The 21099-nt window shown below is 41.9% G+C and overlaps 2 protein-coding genes across 5 annotated transcripts in view; one reads left to right on the top strand and one right to left on the bottom strand.

Annotated features, from left to right (window-relative positions):
- LOC124776908 (cleavage stimulation factor subunit 2 tau variant) overlaps positions 1 to 8524 on the bottom strand; it is an 89625-nt gene extending 81101 nt beyond the window's left edge. Inside the window, exons 1-2 of one of the 2 annotated variants that reach the window (XM_047252116.1) lie at positions 8359 to 8524; positions 8197 to 8275 (exon numbers count right to left, since the gene is read on the bottom strand). In XM_047252116.1, coding sequence (XP_047108072.1) covers positions 8197 to 8275; positions 8359 to 8404 — 125 coding nt within the window. In that variant the 5' untranslated portion in view covers positions 8405 to 8524. The remainder of the gene's footprint in view (positions 1 to 8196; positions 8276 to 8358) is intronic. The other variant, XM_047252117.1, reaches the window with a different exon arrangement.
- Positions 8525 to 8591: 67 nt separating this feature from the next.
- LOC124776907 (protein phtf) overlaps positions 8592 to 21099 on the top strand; it is a 192835-nt gene continuing 180327 nt past the window's right edge. For all 3 annotated transcript variants that reach the window (XR_007015666.1, XM_047252114.1, XM_047252113.1), the window contains exon 1: positions 8592 to 9207. Coding sequence is in view for 2 of the 3 variants with exons in the window: in XM_047252114.1 (XP_047108070.1) it covers positions 9182 to 9207 (26 nt within the window). In the remaining variant the exon portion in view is untranslated. The remainder of the gene's footprint in view (positions 9208 to 21099) is intronic.

Here is a 21099-nt window from a genome sequence, read left to right as displayed (position 1 = left end):
GGTAGCAGGCCTCTAGCCTGAGAGATGCCAGGGGGGTGCGGTCCTGGGAAGGAGACCCATCACTAGTACCTGCCAAAGAAGGGGGTACGTCTCAGGCCAGGGAGCGAGAGCAGCATGCCAGTGGGAGGAAACTATGAGGTCATCGGTCCCTTATTCCGAAGGAAACAATGCCACAAGGGTGAGAATAAGACAATGAGGCTTACAACACAAAACAGAATGAAAGGAAAAACTACAACAACGACTGAAGAGCAACAAACACTTAAATGGACATTAGGGGACAAGAAAACAACAAAGATGCACGAAACAAGTAGAAGAGGTTAAAACAAGAAAGCAGGTTACCGTCGCTGGCTGACCACGAGGATAAAAAGGAAAAACCAGCCACTCTACAACACATTAAAACCTACACCCTGAAATCGCTAGCGTGGAGGAAACATGGGGACAAAGGACATGTGCTAAAACTTAGAGCAAATGATAAAACTCAGCCTCATGAATAAAATGTAAAACTAAAGCTGCTATTACGGCATTGTCGCCCAACACCGAAGGTAGGGTGCTGGCAATGAGCAACAGCGGCACCGAGGTGGGTCCTGGTGACGGAGGAGGTAACCATGCATCAGCCACGTATGGCCAATGTGGAGCTGACAGAGAACTACAGAGTCCCTGCGAGAAGCATGCGCGGAGTTCTTCCACACATTCATAGTCTCCTTAATGCCATGCAGCTTCTTGTGTGTACTGAGGTTATGCCATTCTGTCACCCAAAGCTATAAAACCTTGCGGCGTAATACTGAATGCAGGTCAGTTTCAGAGAAGCCAATCTCCATAAGCGGTTTCTGCGTAGCCTGTTTTGCCAACGTGTCGGCAAGTTAGTTGCCTGAGATTCCGGCATGACCTGGGGTCCTGTCACTACCAAAGGATGATGAGGGTAGCACTGGTCGATAGCTTGTAGGCTGCTCAAGGAGTCAGTATACAGGAGAAATGACTCGCATGGACATGAATGGATGTGCTCAAGAGCATGAGATATGGCCGCCAGCTCTGCAGTGTAAACACTGCAGCCATCTGGTAATGAGTGCTGTTCTATATGTCCTCCACGAACACAGGCAAAGCCAATGTGACCATCAGCCATCAGAGTAAACCACTTCATGGCCCCGGTACACGTCGAGAATCGAGAGTAACTGACAGTGGAGGGTCGCAGGGATAACTGAGTCCTTAGGGCCATGTGAAAGGTCCAGGAAAAGCCGCTGTCTAGTTGTACACCATGGAGGTGTTCGTGAATGAACCTCAAGTATAGATGGTAATAGCAAGGACTCCAGGTCAGAGAGAAGGGATCACACACAAACTGCAATTGTAAGCCCTGACCTAGGACACCGATGAGGGAGATGAACCGCCATGGGCGGGAAAAGGAGGCAGTAATTCGAATGTGCAGGAGAACTACAAATGTGCGCAATGTAAATGGAGAGCAATTGTGCATGCCTAACCTGCAATGGAGGGACTCTGGCCTCCACCAGGACGCTGGTCACTGGACTAGTCCTAAAAGCTCCTGTCGCTCGGCGAATGCCACAGTGGTACACTGGGTAAAGTAAACGCATTGCTGAAGGTGCCGCTGAACCATAAACCACACTCCCATAGTCAAGGCGGGATTGAACAAGGGCTCTGTGGAGCTGCAGCAGTGTAGAGCGATCTGACCCCCAGTTGGTGTTGCTCAGGCAGTGGAGGGCACTGAGGTGCTGCCAGCACTTCGGCTTAAACTTTGCTGGAAGAGCAGTAAGAAATGCAGAAGTCGTCCGCATACAGAGAAGGTGAGACGGATTGCCCTACAGCTGCTTCTAGACCATTAATGGCCACTAGACGTAGTTGTTGTTGTTGTCTTCAGTCCTGAGACTGGTTTGATGCAGCTCTCCATGCTACTCTATCCTGTGCAAGCTTCTTCATCTCCCAGTACGTAATGCAACCTACATCCTTCTGAATCTGTTCAGTGTATTCATCTCTTGATCTCCCTCTACGATTATTACCCTCCACACTGCCCTCCAACACTAAATTGGTGATCCCTTGATGTGTCAGAACATGTCCTATCAACCGATCCCTCCTTCTAGTCAAGTTGTGCCACAAACTTCTCTTCTCCACAATCCTATTCAATACCTCCAACATTAGTTAGATGATCTACCCATCTAATCTAATAAATGGTACAGAGAGAAAAAGTCGGGTGGGGAAGGTAAAGGCGAACAGCAACAGCTTGAAGGTGGATATTCAGGGAGATGGGTTGAATATGAAGGTCATCCCGTATAAGCAGCATGATGCCCCCATTGAGATGGGATGCTGACCTCAGCAGGAAGATGAAAACGAATCAGTAAGTAAGGTGGAAACTCAAAGTGGTCTTGAGGGTGTAACTTCATTTCCTGAAGGCAGAGTACAAGGGGATGCTGCAATGCTAAAAGCAGCCTTAAATCCTCTTTGTGGGACCAAAGGCCGCAGACGTTCCATTGGAGGACAGTCAGGAGGAGGAAGAGATGTAGGGGTGTCAACTCGGTGGCCGCTGAGGGACTGCCAGTGGAGAGTCGCTACTACAGGGCACAGAAGCATGAGGATCCTGCTCCATGGGGTCCACAGAAGCATCAGCATGCTTGAGCGGTCGGTCGGTGGAGTCCAATGCTGAAAAACAGATGGCCAGCTCGGCTAAGTGACCACGTGGCGACACCGTCGAGCAGGATCTTCGAGTTGGTGAAGGATAAGACCGTTTGTCTTTAGTGGACTTCTTCGAGCCCTTTTGGTTAGAGGAAGACTCTGGAGGAATGGACGAAGTCTTCTCAGAAGTACTCCTGTCCTTTCCTGCCTGTGATTGTGTAGTGGGTAGCTTTGCCCCTTTAGGCGAGAGTTTAATAGTTTGTTGCACAGTGGGACGGGGAGACGGCAATACTACCTTGACACTGGGTGACTTCACAACATCAGAGCCAAATTTGAGGTCGCATGTCTGCGTAGTCATGTCCTTCATGGAGAGAGGGGTAACAAGAACTGAACTATAAGTGCCAGACAGGAGAACACAGGGTTTGCGACCAGTCAGTAACTTGCGGCCTACTGCGTAATGCACTTTATCCTTGACCCAAATGTCTTGAACAGCCCGCTCATCTAGATACACGGGACAACCACAGGAGGCGGCATGGCTGCCATTGCAGTTGATACAGCGGGGAGGAGGAGGTGGACATTTGCCCTAGTGTGCGTCCCTGCCAAAGGTTATGCATTTGGCTGTGTGTTGATAAGACGTTCTAGTGTGACTGAACAGCAGCACATCAGATTTGGAATGAACTGCCGGACTGTGATAATTTCACAGCCTCCTTTAATCTTGGACGGCAGCACCACCCTATCAAAGGTGAGCAAAAGAGTGCTAGTGGGCACCAAGGAGGAATCGACCTTTTTCATTACACAATGGATGGCAATGACACCCTGATCAGAGAAGTAAGATTATATTTCAGCCTCGGTTAGACTGTCAAGCAGCCTGGTGTAAATGACACCACGGGAAGAATTCAAAGTTCTATTTGCCTTAACTCAAACAGGGTAGCCGTGGAGAAGCGAGGCAGCAAGTAGTTGTTGTGAAGCGAGGCAGCAAGTAGTTGTTGTGAAGCGAGGCAGCAAGTAGTTGTTGTGCATGAGATTTAGAAGCCATCTCCAAAAGCCAAGTGCCATTCCATAAATGAGAGCAGGATTTCACAGGGCCAGCAATGGCATCAGCACCTTTGTGAATAATAAACGGATTGACCACAGCAGAGGACCAACTGTCCTCAGTACGTGATACCACAAGCAACCACGGTGCAGTGGGGAGGGTCTCCGAATCAGTAGCCTCATTACGTGTACGTTATGTCGAAGTCGATGGAGAGGATCATTGACTCGTTGTGAGGAAATCCCCCATGATTGCCAGCGTCTCCGATGGCGCGCTCTTTCCAACTTGGGGCCCCCTTCACAAGAGGGTACACCCACCTTAGGTGATTGTTCACACCTCAGGTCACACCTCCTTAACACCTGATGGAGGGACCAATGGGCAACGTGGGAAGGTTACAGCTCAGGCAATTATCCCTCCCTGGTCGTGGCCTGTACCAGGAGGTACATGCAAACCCTACCTGTCAACCCGGGGGTGTGAATTACGCATTACCCAGTAACCTTTTATGCATCAGACGCGTGGGCCGGCCGTACTTCCAAGCGTTTAAAGCACCGCATTGGGGGATGGATATAGGGTTTTACATCACAGTGGTAGACCATCACCTTGACCTTCTCGGGTAATGTATCATGAAGGCACCGGTGGCAACCTGATTATCCCTTGGAACCCGATGGACACGCCGAACGAAATATACACCTTGCTGTTCTAAATTGGTGCGCAGCTCATCGTCAGACTGCAAAAGAAGGTCCCTGTGAAATATGATATCCTGGACCATATTTAAGCTCTTTTGTGGCCTGATGGTTACAGAAACATCCCCCAGGTTGTCACAAGCGAGTAATGCCCATGACTGGGCAGAGGGTGCTGTTTCGATCAAGACTGAACCAGATCTCATTTTGGAAAAGCCCTCCACCTCCCCAAACTTGTCCTCTAAATGTTCCACAAAAAACTGAGGCTTCATCGTCATAAAAGATTCTCAATCAGCTCTTTAATATACAAGGTACCAGGGTGAATAAGAGCCGCTGCCATCATTAGCCTGACGTTCCTCCTATGGTATGGCCAGGGAGGTGAACAATTTGGGGTTGTAATTCTGTGCATTGAATTGAGCCCGTGAACACTTAGAGACTGCTGGTGTTTGACTACCAGCAAGAGATGATGTACTACGTTTCATCGCGTGTCATCCACCCTGATGCCACCCAGCCGCAGCAAAGGCCACCTGGCAGGATGGCCATTGCTGGGAGTCTCGATGCCCCAGGGTGACGGGCATCTACTCCTCGGCGTTCGTGGGGAGTTAACGGTGCAGGCATCAGCAGAGCGTTCCCTGTGTGCTCAAGGAGCTACAACCAACAAGGTACATGGCGGCCCCACCATAATGGACTGGCTCCCATGCTGGATACCAGGTGCTACCAAGCGAACTAGTCCTTTACCACTGTCAGCGTAGAAAATGCACCAAGGAGGGTGACATTGCACCAAGGAGGGTGACCTCACCCAACAGTTGGAGAATGAGCAGAAGTGCAGATCCAAGTCGACGATGGATGCGATAGCTCTCAGCGCATGATGGACACGATGCAACACGTAAGGCGCCCTTCCTTAGTTGGCTCGCTTTTCGGGAAAGTTTTTAAAAATGGAAGTCAGACGCTACAGGAAACCATTACATAAAGGTCAAAAGGTGTGAAACTCCTTGTCACCTCTTGCGACAGTCAGGAATACCTCGGGCGTATTCTAGCACCCCGGCCCGCAGGGTGGTGAGAAAGGTACACAGTGGAAGGGGTGAGATGGGAAGTGAGGGGCACAGGGAAGGAAATGAAGACCAGGGAGGAAGAATGGGCTACAATAGCTCAGGGAACTGTGAGTGGCACACACAAACTCACGAAAGGACCGTGGCCTCCTTGTGGAAGGGAAAGGGGGAGGGGCACACGACACGGTGGCTGCATAAGAAGAGACAATTAATGGTAGCTACAGTTTTCTGAATCTATGAACTTTTCAAGAGTGTCACAAGCAGAATGGTGTCATTATGTTGAGTATACTCCCCTGTTTCCAGGGGAGAGAACAGCCAAAGCAAGTACTGTGGGACAGAGAGAGCACACTGGTGGAACCCCAAAGTATTGTCCACATGCTCTTGCACAGAATTTATCATGCAGTCATCTTCATACTTGCACTCCAAACATTTGAGCAGTACTCAAGAATGGATTGCACAATTGTTTTCTACATAGTCTTTTTCATGGATGAGCTACACTTTCCTACATGGCCAGAATTTACAACTGTGCTGTGTCTTATTTTCTTGAGCTCTACCACAATGGATGTAATGAATTTCATATGTTGAAAAGATTTGTATGAGGGGTGTTCAATAAGCAATGCAACACGTTTTACTTAATCGTTTTTTTCGAAAAATACTGAATTTGTTGTGAGACATCGTGGAATCTTCTCACTTCAGAAACTAGAGCTTCATGAAGTTCCGATAGGTGGCAGCCCTATATGTAGCCTCCAAAATGGCATCTGCAACAGAAGTGCATTCCAAGCAGAGAGCTATCACCGAGTTTGATTTGGCGAAAAAGCACACATAGCCAAAGCTGCTTGCAGAAAGTCTCTGGAGATCCGACAGTGAACAAAAGAACGGTGAGTAGACGGATGAGGTGTCTGGAATCATCGCAACAAGGTCATGCAAACCTGCCTGATCTCCCACGTGCCAGCCAGTCGCCCACAGCCTTGACACCTGCAATGTGGGTATGTGCAGATACACTCATTCGAGATGATTGATGGATCGCAATCAGACACCTCACTGCTCAACTGGATGGACATCTCTGGTGGTAGTGCTGGTACACTCATCAATCAGTTTGGGTATTCAAGCGAGTGTGCCTGCTTGATTCCTTGCCACCTAACAGAAAACAATAAATGGTAACAAAGGACCATCTGCGCAGAACTGCTTGGGTGTTACTGAAAATCTTCATTACAAGTGATTAAACATGGATTCATCACTTCAAACGAGGAAAGAAATCGTAATCCATGGAGTGGCACCATACCACCAGAACTCTGAAGAAAAAGTTCAAAGTAGAACCTTCAGCTAGTAAAGTCATGGCAACGGTTTTCTAGGACTGAAGGCGTTATTCTTCTTGAGTACTACTTTGTATGCAACTGTAAGGAGAGATGGGCTAAATAGTTGTGTGGCAACTGTCATCAAGGAAAGCTAGACAGGAACAGAAATGATTATAGAAAAAGTTTAAACAACAAACAGAAGACTTACTTTTATTTCTCCAAATGTATGAAGACCCACTACAAATAATCCAGACTAGCTATCTCAGTGTCAACAACGATGAAGCACGTATAGAGGTGTCATAGTGTAGTGGCTGCAAGTGGTCCGAGTGGCTGTCACCAGCGTCCTATTCAGTGGATAGTCACCACTGGGTCTGCCAGATCTCGCATGGCCACTATTGGCATCAGATGTAAACTTACCATTCCATTACCAACCAACCTCGATACGCTGTGGGGTGGTACTGATACATGATACCACAATTCTGTTTGATGTCCTCCTACATGGTGCAATGATCAACTCCTAAGTGTACTGTGCTACCCTCAGTAAGGTGGTGTAATGCCGCTGCACTGAATTGATATGAAGCTGAAAAACAGGATACTGTAGTCAAAATAGTTGAGAATAACGTGGTGTATTGGAATCCCAAATGAAACCAACACTTAAAAAAAAAAAACTTATTGAACACCAGTTCCCCACTCTTGCAATAAACACAGAGGTCAAAAGAGTCATAAGTTGCTTATCCAAAACAACATTGCCCAAGTGTCAACTGACCATTACATCCCACAGTTGTATTCCCAAATTTCTGGACTTAACAATGTCCTTGTAGTCTCATTTGGGCCTGCTTGAAGCATATGCCAGTAAACCAAAAGAGTCGAGTGTCAGAGTAATGGAATGGTTTCATTTTTCTCCGTATAGTACCACTCTCTGCATTTCAAGCCAAATAAGAGGTAAGATTAAGAAATAAAAGGAAAAATATCAATGAATGCATATATTAATGTATTACCACAGAACTAAGTATTTATACATGTAGGACCTACTGAACGCATTCATTGCAGGTAACCACTCACCAAACAATTATGTGGATGAACTGTGAAACATAAGCTCATGTAACTAATGTAAGTTTGTAACTATATATTTATCGTATCCTAGTGCGTGTGCTCGACTGACGTTCTATCATGGGTTTCTTCAAATGTATCCAGCCATTTAAAGATTATTAATGGTGAGTAAGGAATCAAGTTTCTTCTCAATCATAATTTTTCATCTGAATGATTATGCAAACTAATATTGTTACTTAGCTGAAATGTATTGAGGCGTGGGTCTTGCCCTAACTGCAGTCGGGTATGTTATAAGAGGGCGTGTATGTGTCAATACGACCACTATAGTATTTTTGTCAGTTTTAAAACGACGCCAGCATTAGCAAAACTCAAACATTAAAAACACTGTTACGAAAGTCATGAAATACAAGGGCTTTTGTGAAATTGGCAGTGGCCGTGTCTATTATATGAATAGGAATTTCTTCGAAACAACTTACTTGAATGAAAGCACTGGGCCAACTTCACTGAATATATCCTTCAATTTCTCCTCAGTTACTTCATAAGGTATATTTCCCACTAAAAAGAGGAAAAGATAATTTGGTGATTTCGTACATATTTTTGAAAAATACCTTTGAATACGATTCTATATCACTACATACCGAAAACAGAACGAAGAGACTTGTCCATTAAGCTTTGGTCCGTCATCTTTCACCGCAAACAGAATCTCCTCGTACACTCCTTGTCTAACAATAACAAAACAACGGTTGTTTACAGCTTTCCTGGCTTCGGCCGCTTATGTTCACAGCTATGTGTTTTCAAAGATCACAGCAGCAAATTTAAAACAAATATTTATAAAGAAAATCTTTGGCAGAATGGTAGAGTGGAAATCGATTAATCAAAGCATTGTCTAGTCTAGTACTAGTACAGAGAACTCCTAATAGAATTTATATCTACAGGGAAATGATGTAAATACTAGGGTGCACAACATATTTTGAATGAAAAATCCGTTGTGAAGCGTTCCCGACCTAAAGAAACAGGGAATCATATGATACAATAAAACTGTGAGCACGAACTTCAGCAGATGCGATATAATGTGTGTCGTCGACATAACATGATATTGACGGACGGCAGGTCGTCCGCGTCCACGAGCATGAGTTACAAAGGGAACATGAAAAAAGAAGGCAAAACATTGAATCATTTAAAAGATAATTAATTTAATACAAAAGCAAGCAGTGGCATGTTATTCCACACGCAGGAGACTAATGCTTTGTGCTGAAATTTTTGTGTAATGTTTGGCCGTGGTCCAAGGTTATGCTAAATTTATTCAATTTTGTTCACCCTAAAGAAGCAGTAATTATTTACATATGCTCCTTTTAGAGCTGTTATATTTGTATTGGAAGAGTTGAAAGATTTTTTGAATAAATTATTTCACCTGTAATCAAGTGAAATACATGCTGAGTTTTTTTCGTCAGCGTACAAAACATGGGAATGCAGGAAGTAATGTCATGGTAAGTTAATGTCAGTGACCTGTTGTTACTTGGATGTACCTTAGCAGACGCTTTTAAGCGGGAATGTAATCTAGGTTTATAATTTCATGGAGGCACGTATACGTTATGTTTTATGCAATTCGGAAACAAATGCAAACTGTGTAATATGTTCGATTGACTGTGCAGCGAGAGCATTTACCTGTCGCAAGTAATAGAAGAAAGTAATTACGTAGAACTTACATAATCCTTAGTCAGCTAGTTGATGTCCTCTCTTTTCAAGAAAATTTGTAACATATTTGCTTTTTTCATATTGGCCTGCATTATTTCAATGTTTTCTGCACAGTCTTGGCATTTATATTTATGTATTTCCTGTGACGCCCTTATTATTGTTACTTGCCATACTTCACCATACAATTTTTAACCGTAATTTAATTAATTTTACCCGATAAATTGAGTATGTATCTAAGTATAATTCAGCGTCTAGTCCAATCATCTACAACAGTGTTCCTAATTTGTAGTGTAGACCGTTACTGAGAAGCTCATCGTAGACCTACTCAATTACACTGCACTTAAAATATCTTCTTCCGCCTATTTTCTGACCCATTCCTGCCTTTTTTCCACTTATACATAATTTGTCACTCTGGGTCTACTTCAGAAGAGTTTGTGTTAACTTAAAGAAAATCCTTCTTTTGTTAGTCATTAAACTCATGTTGCTAATGTTTTGGTTAATTGGTACTTTTATCTCTATCTGTAAGTCTGCTTTCTTTCCTTTTCATCTGCTTGTGTACTCCAAAGCCATCTTTTGATGTGTGGCAGAGGGTACTTGAGGTAAGACTATCATGTCCTCCCTTCGCTGCTGATACATTATATTAGATGTATTGTTCATTCCAATAGGGTTATAATGAGAAGAGTTTCCAAGAATACACAATATTTTCAAAGAAAAACATATATGTTAATGAACGTTCCAGTCAGCAAGTGAAATGGCCCTCTTGGGGTGTGTTGGATCCTCTTTATTACTATTTAAGCTTGATAAAGGCCCCAGACGTACTAGCAATACTTAAAAACTGGTTGTATGAGTGTTCTGGAAACCACTTCAACGCTCTTTGCAGATTCTTCCAGTGAATGTTATCCTGGCATCTGGTTATCTGACAACTAATTTAATGTAGTCATTGCCCTTTATATTGCTGCAGATAGTTAGTCATGGGTATTTTCCTATTTTTATTGTTTCCGGTGATTTTTTAACATTAGTGAAATAGAACAAAAACAGACCTTTCACATATCCATATGAAATATAATGTATTTATTTATGTTATCGATCAACCACCAGTTCCTGTGCCATTTGTCACTCCTCAGCAGGTCTTCTTGAATTTATCTACAGTCTTCCAGCATTGCTAATTTCAGTAGAAAATAAGAGTTGTTTATGAACAGTGTCAGAGATTCTGACATTATTTATGTATATTGTAAACAGTAGCTGCCCTTTAACACACTGTTGGGGTACTCCCAAATTTTTTTTTATGTCTCTCGATTTCATTATGTTAACAATGATATACTGAGTTCCATCCACTAGGAAGTTCTGAATCCAGACCTAAATTTTGTTGTATACTTGATAAACTCATATTTTGTTCACTAAACCGACAGTGTAGAACTGGAATGAATGGCTCCCAAAGCCAAGGAAAACTGCATCAATGTGGGTACCACTGTCTACATTGCTCAGGTAGTCATCTGAGTTTCGCGAAATCTCTGTTACAGAGGAGGTATTAGTTCTCCAAAAAGGTTTTAATGTGTGGAAATTAAACTTGAACAGGTTGATATCAGTGTTATAGGCCTATAGCTGTGTGTATCTGTCTGACAAGCCTACCTGAAAAATGGAATGACCTGTGGTTTTTTTTTTTTTTTTTTTGCCCCCCCAGTTGCTAGGTGGCCTTCATTGAAATGGCAATCTATAGTAAACAGCTGCTACAAAGGGAGCAAGTTCTTTTGTATATTCTGTGTTGCTTCATATGTTTATCTCATCAGGTCCAGATGTGTTTCCACAATGAAGCAATTTTAGGTGCTTTTTCTATTCCTTGATCACTGATCTCTACATGTGCCATTTTGGTGTTTCTACACTGATCGAAAGGAGGAACCTTATTACAGTCGCCCACAACGGAACAATTCTGGGAGACCAAATTTATCAATTAGGTTCTCTGTCTCTCACTTCTGTTTTCATTTTGCATTTGAACTCCTTTAATGCCACTTACATTGCTCATGCACATTTTGATGTTGTTCAGCTTTTGTTTGTCAAAAAGACTTTGACTTTGCTTAAATGTGAGATGAACCTCTGTTTGCTTTTTTTAATGAGGCTGTAGAATCACTGCGAGCCCTTTCCATCCATTGATGTTATCTACTAAGATACTCAGCATTTTCTTTTCTATTACTTTTGACAACCATAAATATTTTCCTGTCTGTCTGGACATTCCATCTATTTATTAAGCTGTTTTCATCTTTTCCCCTGCTGTGTAAGTGATTTTTGTTTTATCTTAATCAAGGCTTAACTTTATTTCCCAAATATGGTTTCCATTTGCCACATTGTGGATACTGTATATTTTACATGACATGAAAAGATCACCACATGCCTACATGTTCTTCCTCCATGACTAATCAGGTTCAGAGATGTGAAATAAAACCAAAATTTGCTGTAGCAAACGAGTAGTTTATTGTGAACTGCACTTGTATGACATATTGACTGTTAACTATCATTAACATTAGCTTCATAGTTGTCAATAAATGACATTGATTGCACTCCGTACATGCTCAAAGAGACTGTAACTACAGAGCAGGCTATCTGTCTGTCCCACCCTTATTTAAGCCATCTGTTTCTTTGTCAACCATTTTATCTTCCTTTCCTATTAGTTTATAATTGATTACAGTTTCCAGTATGTTGTGTGTTGTTTCCTTTTTATACACCCATGCTCTGTTTTTTTTTTTTTTTTTTTTTTTTTTTTTTCTTTTTTTTACATTGTATATTAATTTTCATTTCAGATGATTGATTGCCATTCTTAATAGGTTTCCAGGATTCCCGTCCTTATGTTGTTACAGGGGTGTCAATTACTATACGAAATTTTAGCTTCGTATCCTTCCCTGTCTTGCTATCTGGTTTTGTTGTGTGTTCTGGTAAATATTGTTTGAAACTTGTTCATTTTATTAATCACATCAGTTTCATCTGCATAGCTAATGACCCAACCAAGTAGCCAAAACTCTTCCATAACAGAAAAGCAGCTATGTATGAAAAGCTGCTGTTGCTGTTTGTTTGGTTTGTTGCTGATAGTAATTTCATTTTCACCCTTCCAACATTAGTAAGGTGTTTTGTTGCTTCTGGTTTTTATAAATTTCTCTCTACGGTATTCATACTTGTCTCTGGATTTCCAGTGTTTCCTTATTGTATAGATACAAAGATTGCTGTCACACAGTTTAACTGCATAAAAGCGTAATACTCATTGGACTGCATGAATTGCAATTCTTTACTTTGAATAATCATTTTATTTAATAATTGATAATTGAAATCTTTTCAATAAATAAAACTGAAATTAGACTGACTGGTTGCTGTTTTATACTGCCCTGTGTAAAAGAACAGCGAAAAATATGGGAAAATTTCATTTTAATTACACTCCACTGTTTAAGCTCTATATCTTACTTGTTAGGGTGTCTAAAAAGACTTTTTATGTGATGGAGAAAACATTTACCTGTGCTGTACTTTTTCGTTGCATTCTTTGCATGTGCTCGTCTTCATGTATTGAATGTCAGATGTAATCTGCTGCAAACCACTGTGAAGTACGTGGCAAAGGGTACAGCCCACCGACCAGTTATTACGACTTTTTCCTCAGCGATTCACGCATGTGGTGTGGGTAGAATGATTGTTCAAATGCCTCTTTTGTGTGCTGTAATTAACTTAATCGTGTCCTCATGATCCCTATGGGGACGATATGTAGGGGGTTGTTGTATAGTTCTAGAGTCATCATTTAAATTCAGTCCTAGAACTTTGTTTGTAGACTTTTCAGTCTAGTTCATTTGACATCTCCGTGACACTTTCACGTCAAAAAAAGCTGTGGCCATCTATGCTGCTGTTCTCTATGTTCAATAATCCACTTTTTGTGCTATTTGGTATGGGTTCCACATACTTGAGCAGTATTCTAGAATGGGTTGCACAAGTGATTTTTAGTAATCTTCTGTGTAGGATGATTGCATTTCCATAGTAGTCTGCAAACAAACCAAAATCTGCCAACTGCTTTATCCACAGCTGAGCCTGTGTGATTGTTCCAGTTCATGTCCCTACTAAGTGTCACACCCAGGTATTTGTTAGATTTACAGATTCCAGTTGTGACTCACTGGTGTTCTGTTCATAGGGTATTATGTCTTGTCGTTATGTGAGCACTTAAGGCCAGTATTACACCATCAAATTTCTTTGTCAAAGATTTGATCAAAGATGTGATCAAATATTCGTCAAATATATTTAACAAAGATCTTTGACGTGGTGCTAAAAAGGGGTATTATACTGTCATCATATTTTTCATCAAAGTTCAAGATGGCTGACAACAACAACTTGTTATCAACTGCAGCAGTTGCAAGTACCACAATTGCACTGTGTGCACATGCAGAAGAGAAGCGGGGGAAAAAAAGGAAACGTGCCTGGCGAAGCCGTGGGTTTTACAATGACACGATAAAAGCATTCAACAAAACTTGTTACCTGAGCTTATAGTGGAGGACGTAAAGTCGTACATCAATTACTTAAGAATGGATGAGCATAGGCCTACATTTCTGTATGTGCTCAGTGAAGTGTATCCTCATATCACAAAGCACAATACTCACTTAAGCACTGCTATATCTTCAGAAGACAGGCTCACTGGAACACTCAGATTCTTTGCTACAAGAGAGAGTTGGGTTAGGTTAGGTCAGGTCTCCAATCTTCTTATCAGTTTTTGTATTCAGGGTGCCTCACATTGTAAACTGCTTCATCAGCTTCATACATCTCTAATAATTTTGTAGTTGTTGGTACACACCAATTGTATTTACTGGCAATGTTTATAAAAACACTATAGTTGACAGAACACTGCAGCGATGCTAGTGCTCCACGTGGTAACATTGTAGTGAACAGAGGACAAGTGACTTCTTTGATCAAATCTACAGCAAGGCCCTAGATTTGATCGAATATTTGATGACATTTGACAAAGTTTGCCTATTACACCATCAAATTTCCTTGACAAAGATATTGGACAAAGAAATTTGATAGTGTAATACTGGCATAAGCAAGCTGCCGATCTATATGCCACTTTGAAATAATATCGAAGCCTAACTTTGATCAGACTGTATTTCATTGTAGATAACTGCACCACCTGTGAAAAGCCTGAGGTTAATATTAATATTGTCTTGAATGGTATTAACATACAAAATGAATAGCAAGAGACCCAGCACACTTCCATGGGATACACCTGAAGTGACTCCTACGTCTGTCGATGATGCTCCATCCGAGATAACATGCTGCGTCCTCCCTACGAGAAAGTACTCAGTCCAGCCACAAATTAAGCTTGGTGCCCCATATCATCATACTTTGGGTGATAAATGTAGGGGTGGTACTGAATCAAATTCTTTTTGTAAATCAAGAAATATTGCATCTACCAGACTGCCTTGATCCAAAGCTTTCAGTATGTTATGTGAGAAGTGTGAATTGGTTAAGAGTGAGAGGCTCATCCAGATGAGACTAAAGGCTGGTAATACACAGCATACGGTTTGGAAGTATATGCACCACAGACAGGATACATCATGGAGGAGAAAATGCTTTTCTTTAATAAACTTGAAGAACGAATAACAGAGTAGAACACTGTCACTATGGGTGACCTGAATGTTGAAGCTGCTACAGGAACTCTAGGATGAGAAAACGATCATTGCTCCTCATGGTTATGGGAACAGAAACGCGGAAGGAGAGAATCTAATTGATCTCTACGTGCAAAACAACTTATCCATACAAAACATGAGGTATCAGAAGATGGAAGGTCATAAAATAATGAGATGCAGCTGGATGATAAGCGCAAGACTGTGATAGGCTTCATCATCACTGATAGAAAAATTGGTCTGTATCTTACAGATGTTAAAGTCATACCCAGTGAATGCCTACATAGTGACCACTGCCTATTAACTGCTGACCTTAAAGATGTTCAGGTGCCAAAGTTTAAACGAAAGAGAATGCCAAAGATTAAGACTTGGCTGTTGAAGGACATGGAAAACAATAGAAGGCATAAAGCATGAATAACGGCCGAATTACCCAAAACTGGGAAAGCGGAGTAGAAGAAGAATGGTCTTTATTCAAAGAAACCCTTGTTAGAGAAGTCACGGACATTTGCAGAAAAATGAGCGCCATGCCAAAAGAGAAGGAAACACCATGTTGGAATGATTGGGTAAAAACAGCAGTGAAAGATAGGAACATACTGAAAAGAAAATTAAACCATGAAAAACAGATAATAGATAAAAACGAATTAGCAGTTGAACATCTAGCTCAGTAATACGAGAGAAAGGAACTAGCTGTAAAAAGACTGGTCCAGGAAGACAAGAAAAAGTGCTGGGAAGAATTTACAACAACAATAGAGGAAGACTGTCAGGGAAGTAGGAAACAGATGATGGTAACTTAATATGAACAGAGAAAGGGATCAGGAATGAATGAAAAAATACTCAACATGGTGCTAAATGGAGATGGGAACAACACAACCATCAATGACTGTAGAGTAATTAATGAAGCCCAAAGTAACAGACACCCATTAACATGGTGTGAGGTAGAAACAGCATTAAAGAGCATGGGGAATGGAAAGTGTACAGGCTTTGATGATCTCAGCTCAGGAATCATAAAGGCTGCTAGAATATTATGCTTAAATTAGTCTTATAGTGTGTTATCAGTGGTTTGGGAAGAAAATAGGATCCCAGAAGATTGGAGTAAAGGAGTCATCATCCCTCTGTTCAAAAAGGGCAGTCGACGAAAATATGGAAATCAGAGGCATCACACTGCTGTCATACACATTGAAGCTGTTTGAAAAGATCATAGAAATGAGAATTAGAAAGTGGTAGAACCTTTGCTTGAGGAAGAACATCATGGATTTGGGAAAGACTGAGGTACTATGGATCTTATTTTTGCAGTAAGAATGCTGACAAAAATGTACTGGGATTATGAAAGAAATTTTGTGATTATATTTGTGGATATTGAAAAAGTGTATGACAGTGTTCCTTGAAACAAGATAGGGGAATGTTTGAAAGACCTAAGGGTGCCAAAGTACTTAATTGATAAATTCAAGATACTATACCAAAAAATGCTACTGTGTGTCCAGATAGGCAACGGACAATCGGAGTGGTGTGAAACAAAGAGAAGTTTTCAACAAGGAAGTGCCCTTTCACTACTCCTGTCTGTAATAGTAATGAACAAGATCATAAAATCAAGAAAATAGACAGTGAACCAAATGCCCTGGTTTTTGCTGATGATTTGATAGTATGGGGAGAGACAGAAGCTGAAGCACAGAAGAAACTTAATAACTGGATCAACACATTCAAAAATTTCAGACTATAAATAAGTAAGACAGAGACAATAGAAATAACCATCAACAGGTGAGGAACAACCTCAAATATATTTCTAGAAGGAGTCAAAGTAGAACCTGTTCCACATTTCAAGTACCTAGGAAGCATCATCTCGAGAGACAACACCATTAAGTGGGAAATACTCAGTAGGACACAGAAGGCGATCAGTTTCTTCAGTCAAATCTGAAATCTTCTCTGGGATGATAAAATGCCATGAAAAGCAAAAGCAACCATGTACCACACCTATTTCATACCAATCCTAACAAATGGTTTAGAAACATGTACCCTACTAAACAAAGACCTAAGCTGAATTCAATGAGATTCATTAGAACTATGAACCAAACAACTAGAAAGGACAAAATCAGGAATGAGGCGAATAGAAAAGTTGCTGTTATTGAGGTTCCTGTTACCAGTGTCATAAAGGCATGTGAGCTTCAGTAGTGAGGGCAAATAATGAGAATGAACAGCCAGAGACCTGCCAAAAGGTATTTCAACCTGAAAGAAGACCACAAGGAAGGCCAAGAAAATGCTGGATAGAGACTGTAAGATCAGATGTGGAGGAGAAAGGACGCAAATGGGAAGCTGTTCTGGAACAGAAGGAAAGGGCGAGCACTTATATACCACACCCGAGAGACTGAAGTTGGAGAACGATGATGATAATGTTGATACAACAAATGGACATCAAGAATATTGTATGGTAGTTTCGTGTATCATATCTGCAACCCTTCTCATAGACAGGTGTGACCTGTGCTTTCTTCCAGTTATTAGTCAGGAATGTTGTTCAAAGGATGTACAGTAGATTATACACACGCTGAAAAAAAAAAAAGTACACCTAGAAAAAGATGTTGATTTTGATCCAGTGACTGCAGATGCCACCTGGGGGGGGGGGGGGGGGCAGTAGTAGCTGTATTGATAATGGTTTCAACATTGTCTCCAAACAGATAGCTTAGATGGCTTAGCTACCAGAGCGCCTTCTGTATCTACCATTTAATAGGGAATGCTCAAAGCCAGAAGGCTCAGTGTGGTGAAAACATCTGATGCAAGCAGGCAACCATGACGCGGAGATGCACTTGTGCTCTTACAGCCAACTGAGTGAGTTTGAAAGGGATAAAAATGTAACTTTCTGAGTTGTGGAATGGTTCTTTTGGAGAACTGCAACACAAGTTGGATGTGCTGCAACAGTTGTGCAACGATGCTGGTATCAGTGATCACGTGAACATTCTAAAAATAGGTTTGGACAAACCCGCAACACAGGTGCCCAGGATCGTCGCATTGTAAGAGCAGCAGTGGGACATTGTACTTCTACTGCAGCGTGTATAAGAGGTCTTGTGAGCCCAGATGTGTCAGTACGAACTGTTGCGAACCACTTATTAGGAGTTGTGCTACAGGCACGCACATCTTTACCCCATCTTCTGCTCATGCCACAGCATTGACATGGATGGTTCTACTGGGAGTGGCAGTGGATGACTTGAAAGATAGAATGGTGCACCATGGTCTTAAGTGATGAAAACAAATTCTGCCTGGATGCAAGAGATGGTCGTTTGCGTGTATGATGGAGACCTGGTGAGCACTGTGCCATAGAGTGCATTTGTCAAAGACACACGGGCCTCACCTCAGCCCTTATGGTATGGGAAGCAATAAGCTATAACTCTTGTTCACCTTTGGTGCTTATGGAGGGGATGCTAACAAGCACTCTGTACATGCAGAGTGTTGTTAGAACTGTTCTTTTGCTGTTAAACCTGTGTAACTCAGCATGTTGTGAAAGACGTCCAGCAACTTCCCTGGTCAGCTTATTCTCCAGACTTGTCCCCAATTGAGCATGTGAATTGAGCATGTGTGGGATATGATGGGACAAGATGTGATTCATGTGACTCACTAACCAACAACCTTACAGAACTGTGTGAACTGGTCGAGCAGGCGTAGAATAACGTATCATGGACATTATTCACCATCTGTACGTTCAGCTGGATGCCAAGGTCACCGCCTGCATTCCTGCACGTGGAGGCTGCACTGCATACTAATATGGATGTTTCAGCATGGGTCAATATCTGATACCTCATCATTTCACTTACTCCATATGCGCTCTTACAACAACAAATCTTGAGTGACTCCCCTCCTCCACTGTGCCCCTGGCAGTGGCACTGTAGTAACAGGGGGTCTGTTCTGAGCCACAAACTGGGTGTAGAGTCTACAGGAAGTTTATCGGTCCCTGGGGCTTTGTCCAATTTCAGCAATGTCAGCTGCTAGTCAATGCTACTGACACGTTTTACGTACTGGGTTGGTGCAGTAATTCATAGCATTTTCCCCTAAGTTTAATAAACACAACAGACACACATAACAGAGACTTCAGTTGGTAGTAATATGTTCTCCTTCACTATTTACGACAGTCTGCAATCATTGGGGTAGCTTTTCGATTCCATGATTGTAGACATCATGTGGGTTTGAGGCGAAGAACTTGCACAGTTTCATCTGGAGAGGAAGTTCTGTGAAGGTTGTTTGATAGAAGGTGGAAAAGATGAATATCTGAGAGTCCAAGATTAGGTGAATGGCATGGGTGCAGAATGACTTCCCAACTCAACTCATGTAAAGTGTTTTTTGTCAGCATAACAGAATTCAGGTGGGCATTACCATGGGGTAGCACCACTTCATGTAGTTTTCCTGGTTTTTTCTCATGGACTGCATGTGACGACATCTCAGATGCTAACAAAAAATGTCAGCAGTGATGGTTACACCTCAGGGAAGTAGTTTGTAGTACACCATACCAATGCTGTCCCACCAAATGCATAACATTATCTTTTGTGGGTGTGTGCAGGTCTTTATAAGAAGTGTTGCTACTTTGTTTGGGCTCAACTATTCCTTTCTGTTCCTTATGTTAGCGTGAAGAGACCATTTCTTGTCACCAGTAATAATACAGCATGGAAATGGGTGGTGGTGTTCAAGACATGAGCAAGCAGAGATGCATGTATGACCACCAGCTGATGTTTGTAATTATGGCTTAGAGCACGCAGTACCCAGATATCCGAGCTTTATACCTTTCTCCTAACACACAAATGTTACATGATGGTGGAATTATCACAGTTCATCACTTTGCCAGTTCTCAAGTACACAGATCTGCATCATTGTGGATTAATGTGTTTAATTGATCTTCATCAAACCCCAAAGGTCTTCCGGAATTTCAAGAGTCACTAATGTCGGAACCATCCTCCTTAAAACAAGAAAACCATTTTCTTGCCATGGTCTGCCCAATGGCAGTATCCCCATACGTGAAGCAAATGTTTTTGGTTGCATCCGCAGCTGCCACCCCTCTATTGAACTCAAAGAGAAGAATAGGTCAGAAATTTTGCAATTTCTCCACTTGACGTTCCATTTTCTAACGTCACAGCTCCACTCACTATCATCAAATGAGAGGATGACACTATGCAAACTCAAATAACAAACAGCAAATAAAAAGTGACAGCTGATAAATAAACCCATAGCAACCACAATAGCAACGTGCAAAACAAAAATGTGGCAAAGTTGTGCACCAGCCTAATATTTTAGTCATCTTTTCACTGGTATGAGAATAAAATTGGGACAATACTCCTGGATTTTCCTTTGTAAAGGATCAGTTGAAGACAGAGTTAAGCATTTCTGCTTTTTCTTTGCTACCCTCAATTTCAGTTCCTGTCTCGTTCGCTAGGAACTGGGTATATTAACTTTGGTACCACAAACAACTGTTACATGCAACCAGAATTTCTCGGAGTTTTGTGAAAGATTTTTAGACACTATTCTCCTATGGTAGTCACTTTAGGTTTTATGGATTCCTCTCCTGCCTGCCAAAAGGGAATCATTCAGCATCTCTCTATAGCCCTATGCTTTGTTTTATACCTATTACGCAGTAGTCTCTGTTTCTTTAGAAGTTTCTTTACAGTGACTATACGCCATGGAGGATCTATTCCATGATGAACTGTTCTACTGAGTAAATATCTGTCCTGTGCATGCTCAAGTGTTCGTTTAAACTGAAGCTATAGTTCCTCTACATTCTCCTTTCCTGAGCTAAAATTTCAAGTTCCTCGTTGAGATATAACACTACTGCTTTTTTGTCTAGGTTGCTGAATATATAAATCTTTCTACTTGTTTTAATTGTCTTTTGTACTTTGATATTTGAATAATGCAGTACGCCCAAAACCTAGCATGGTAGGCATCCCTTTGTTGGAGAAAGAGGAGGGGGGGGGGGGGGGTTTGTCATGAAGTACCTGCATGATAGTAACCCCCTGAGCACACAGGGATTGCCCTGTTGGTGTCTGAGCTGATACATCCCCATGTGCCAGAAATACATGCCTG

Source organism: Schistocerca piceifrons, chromosome 2, assembly GCF_021461385.2.
Source record: "Schistocerca piceifrons isolate TAMUIC-IGC-003096 chromosome 2, iqSchPice1.1, whole genome shotgun sequence".
NCBI lineage: Eukaryota > Metazoa > Arthropoda > Insecta > Orthoptera > Acrididae > Schistocerca > Schistocerca piceifrons.
This window is presented reverse-complemented; position numbering and strand designations above follow the sequence as displayed.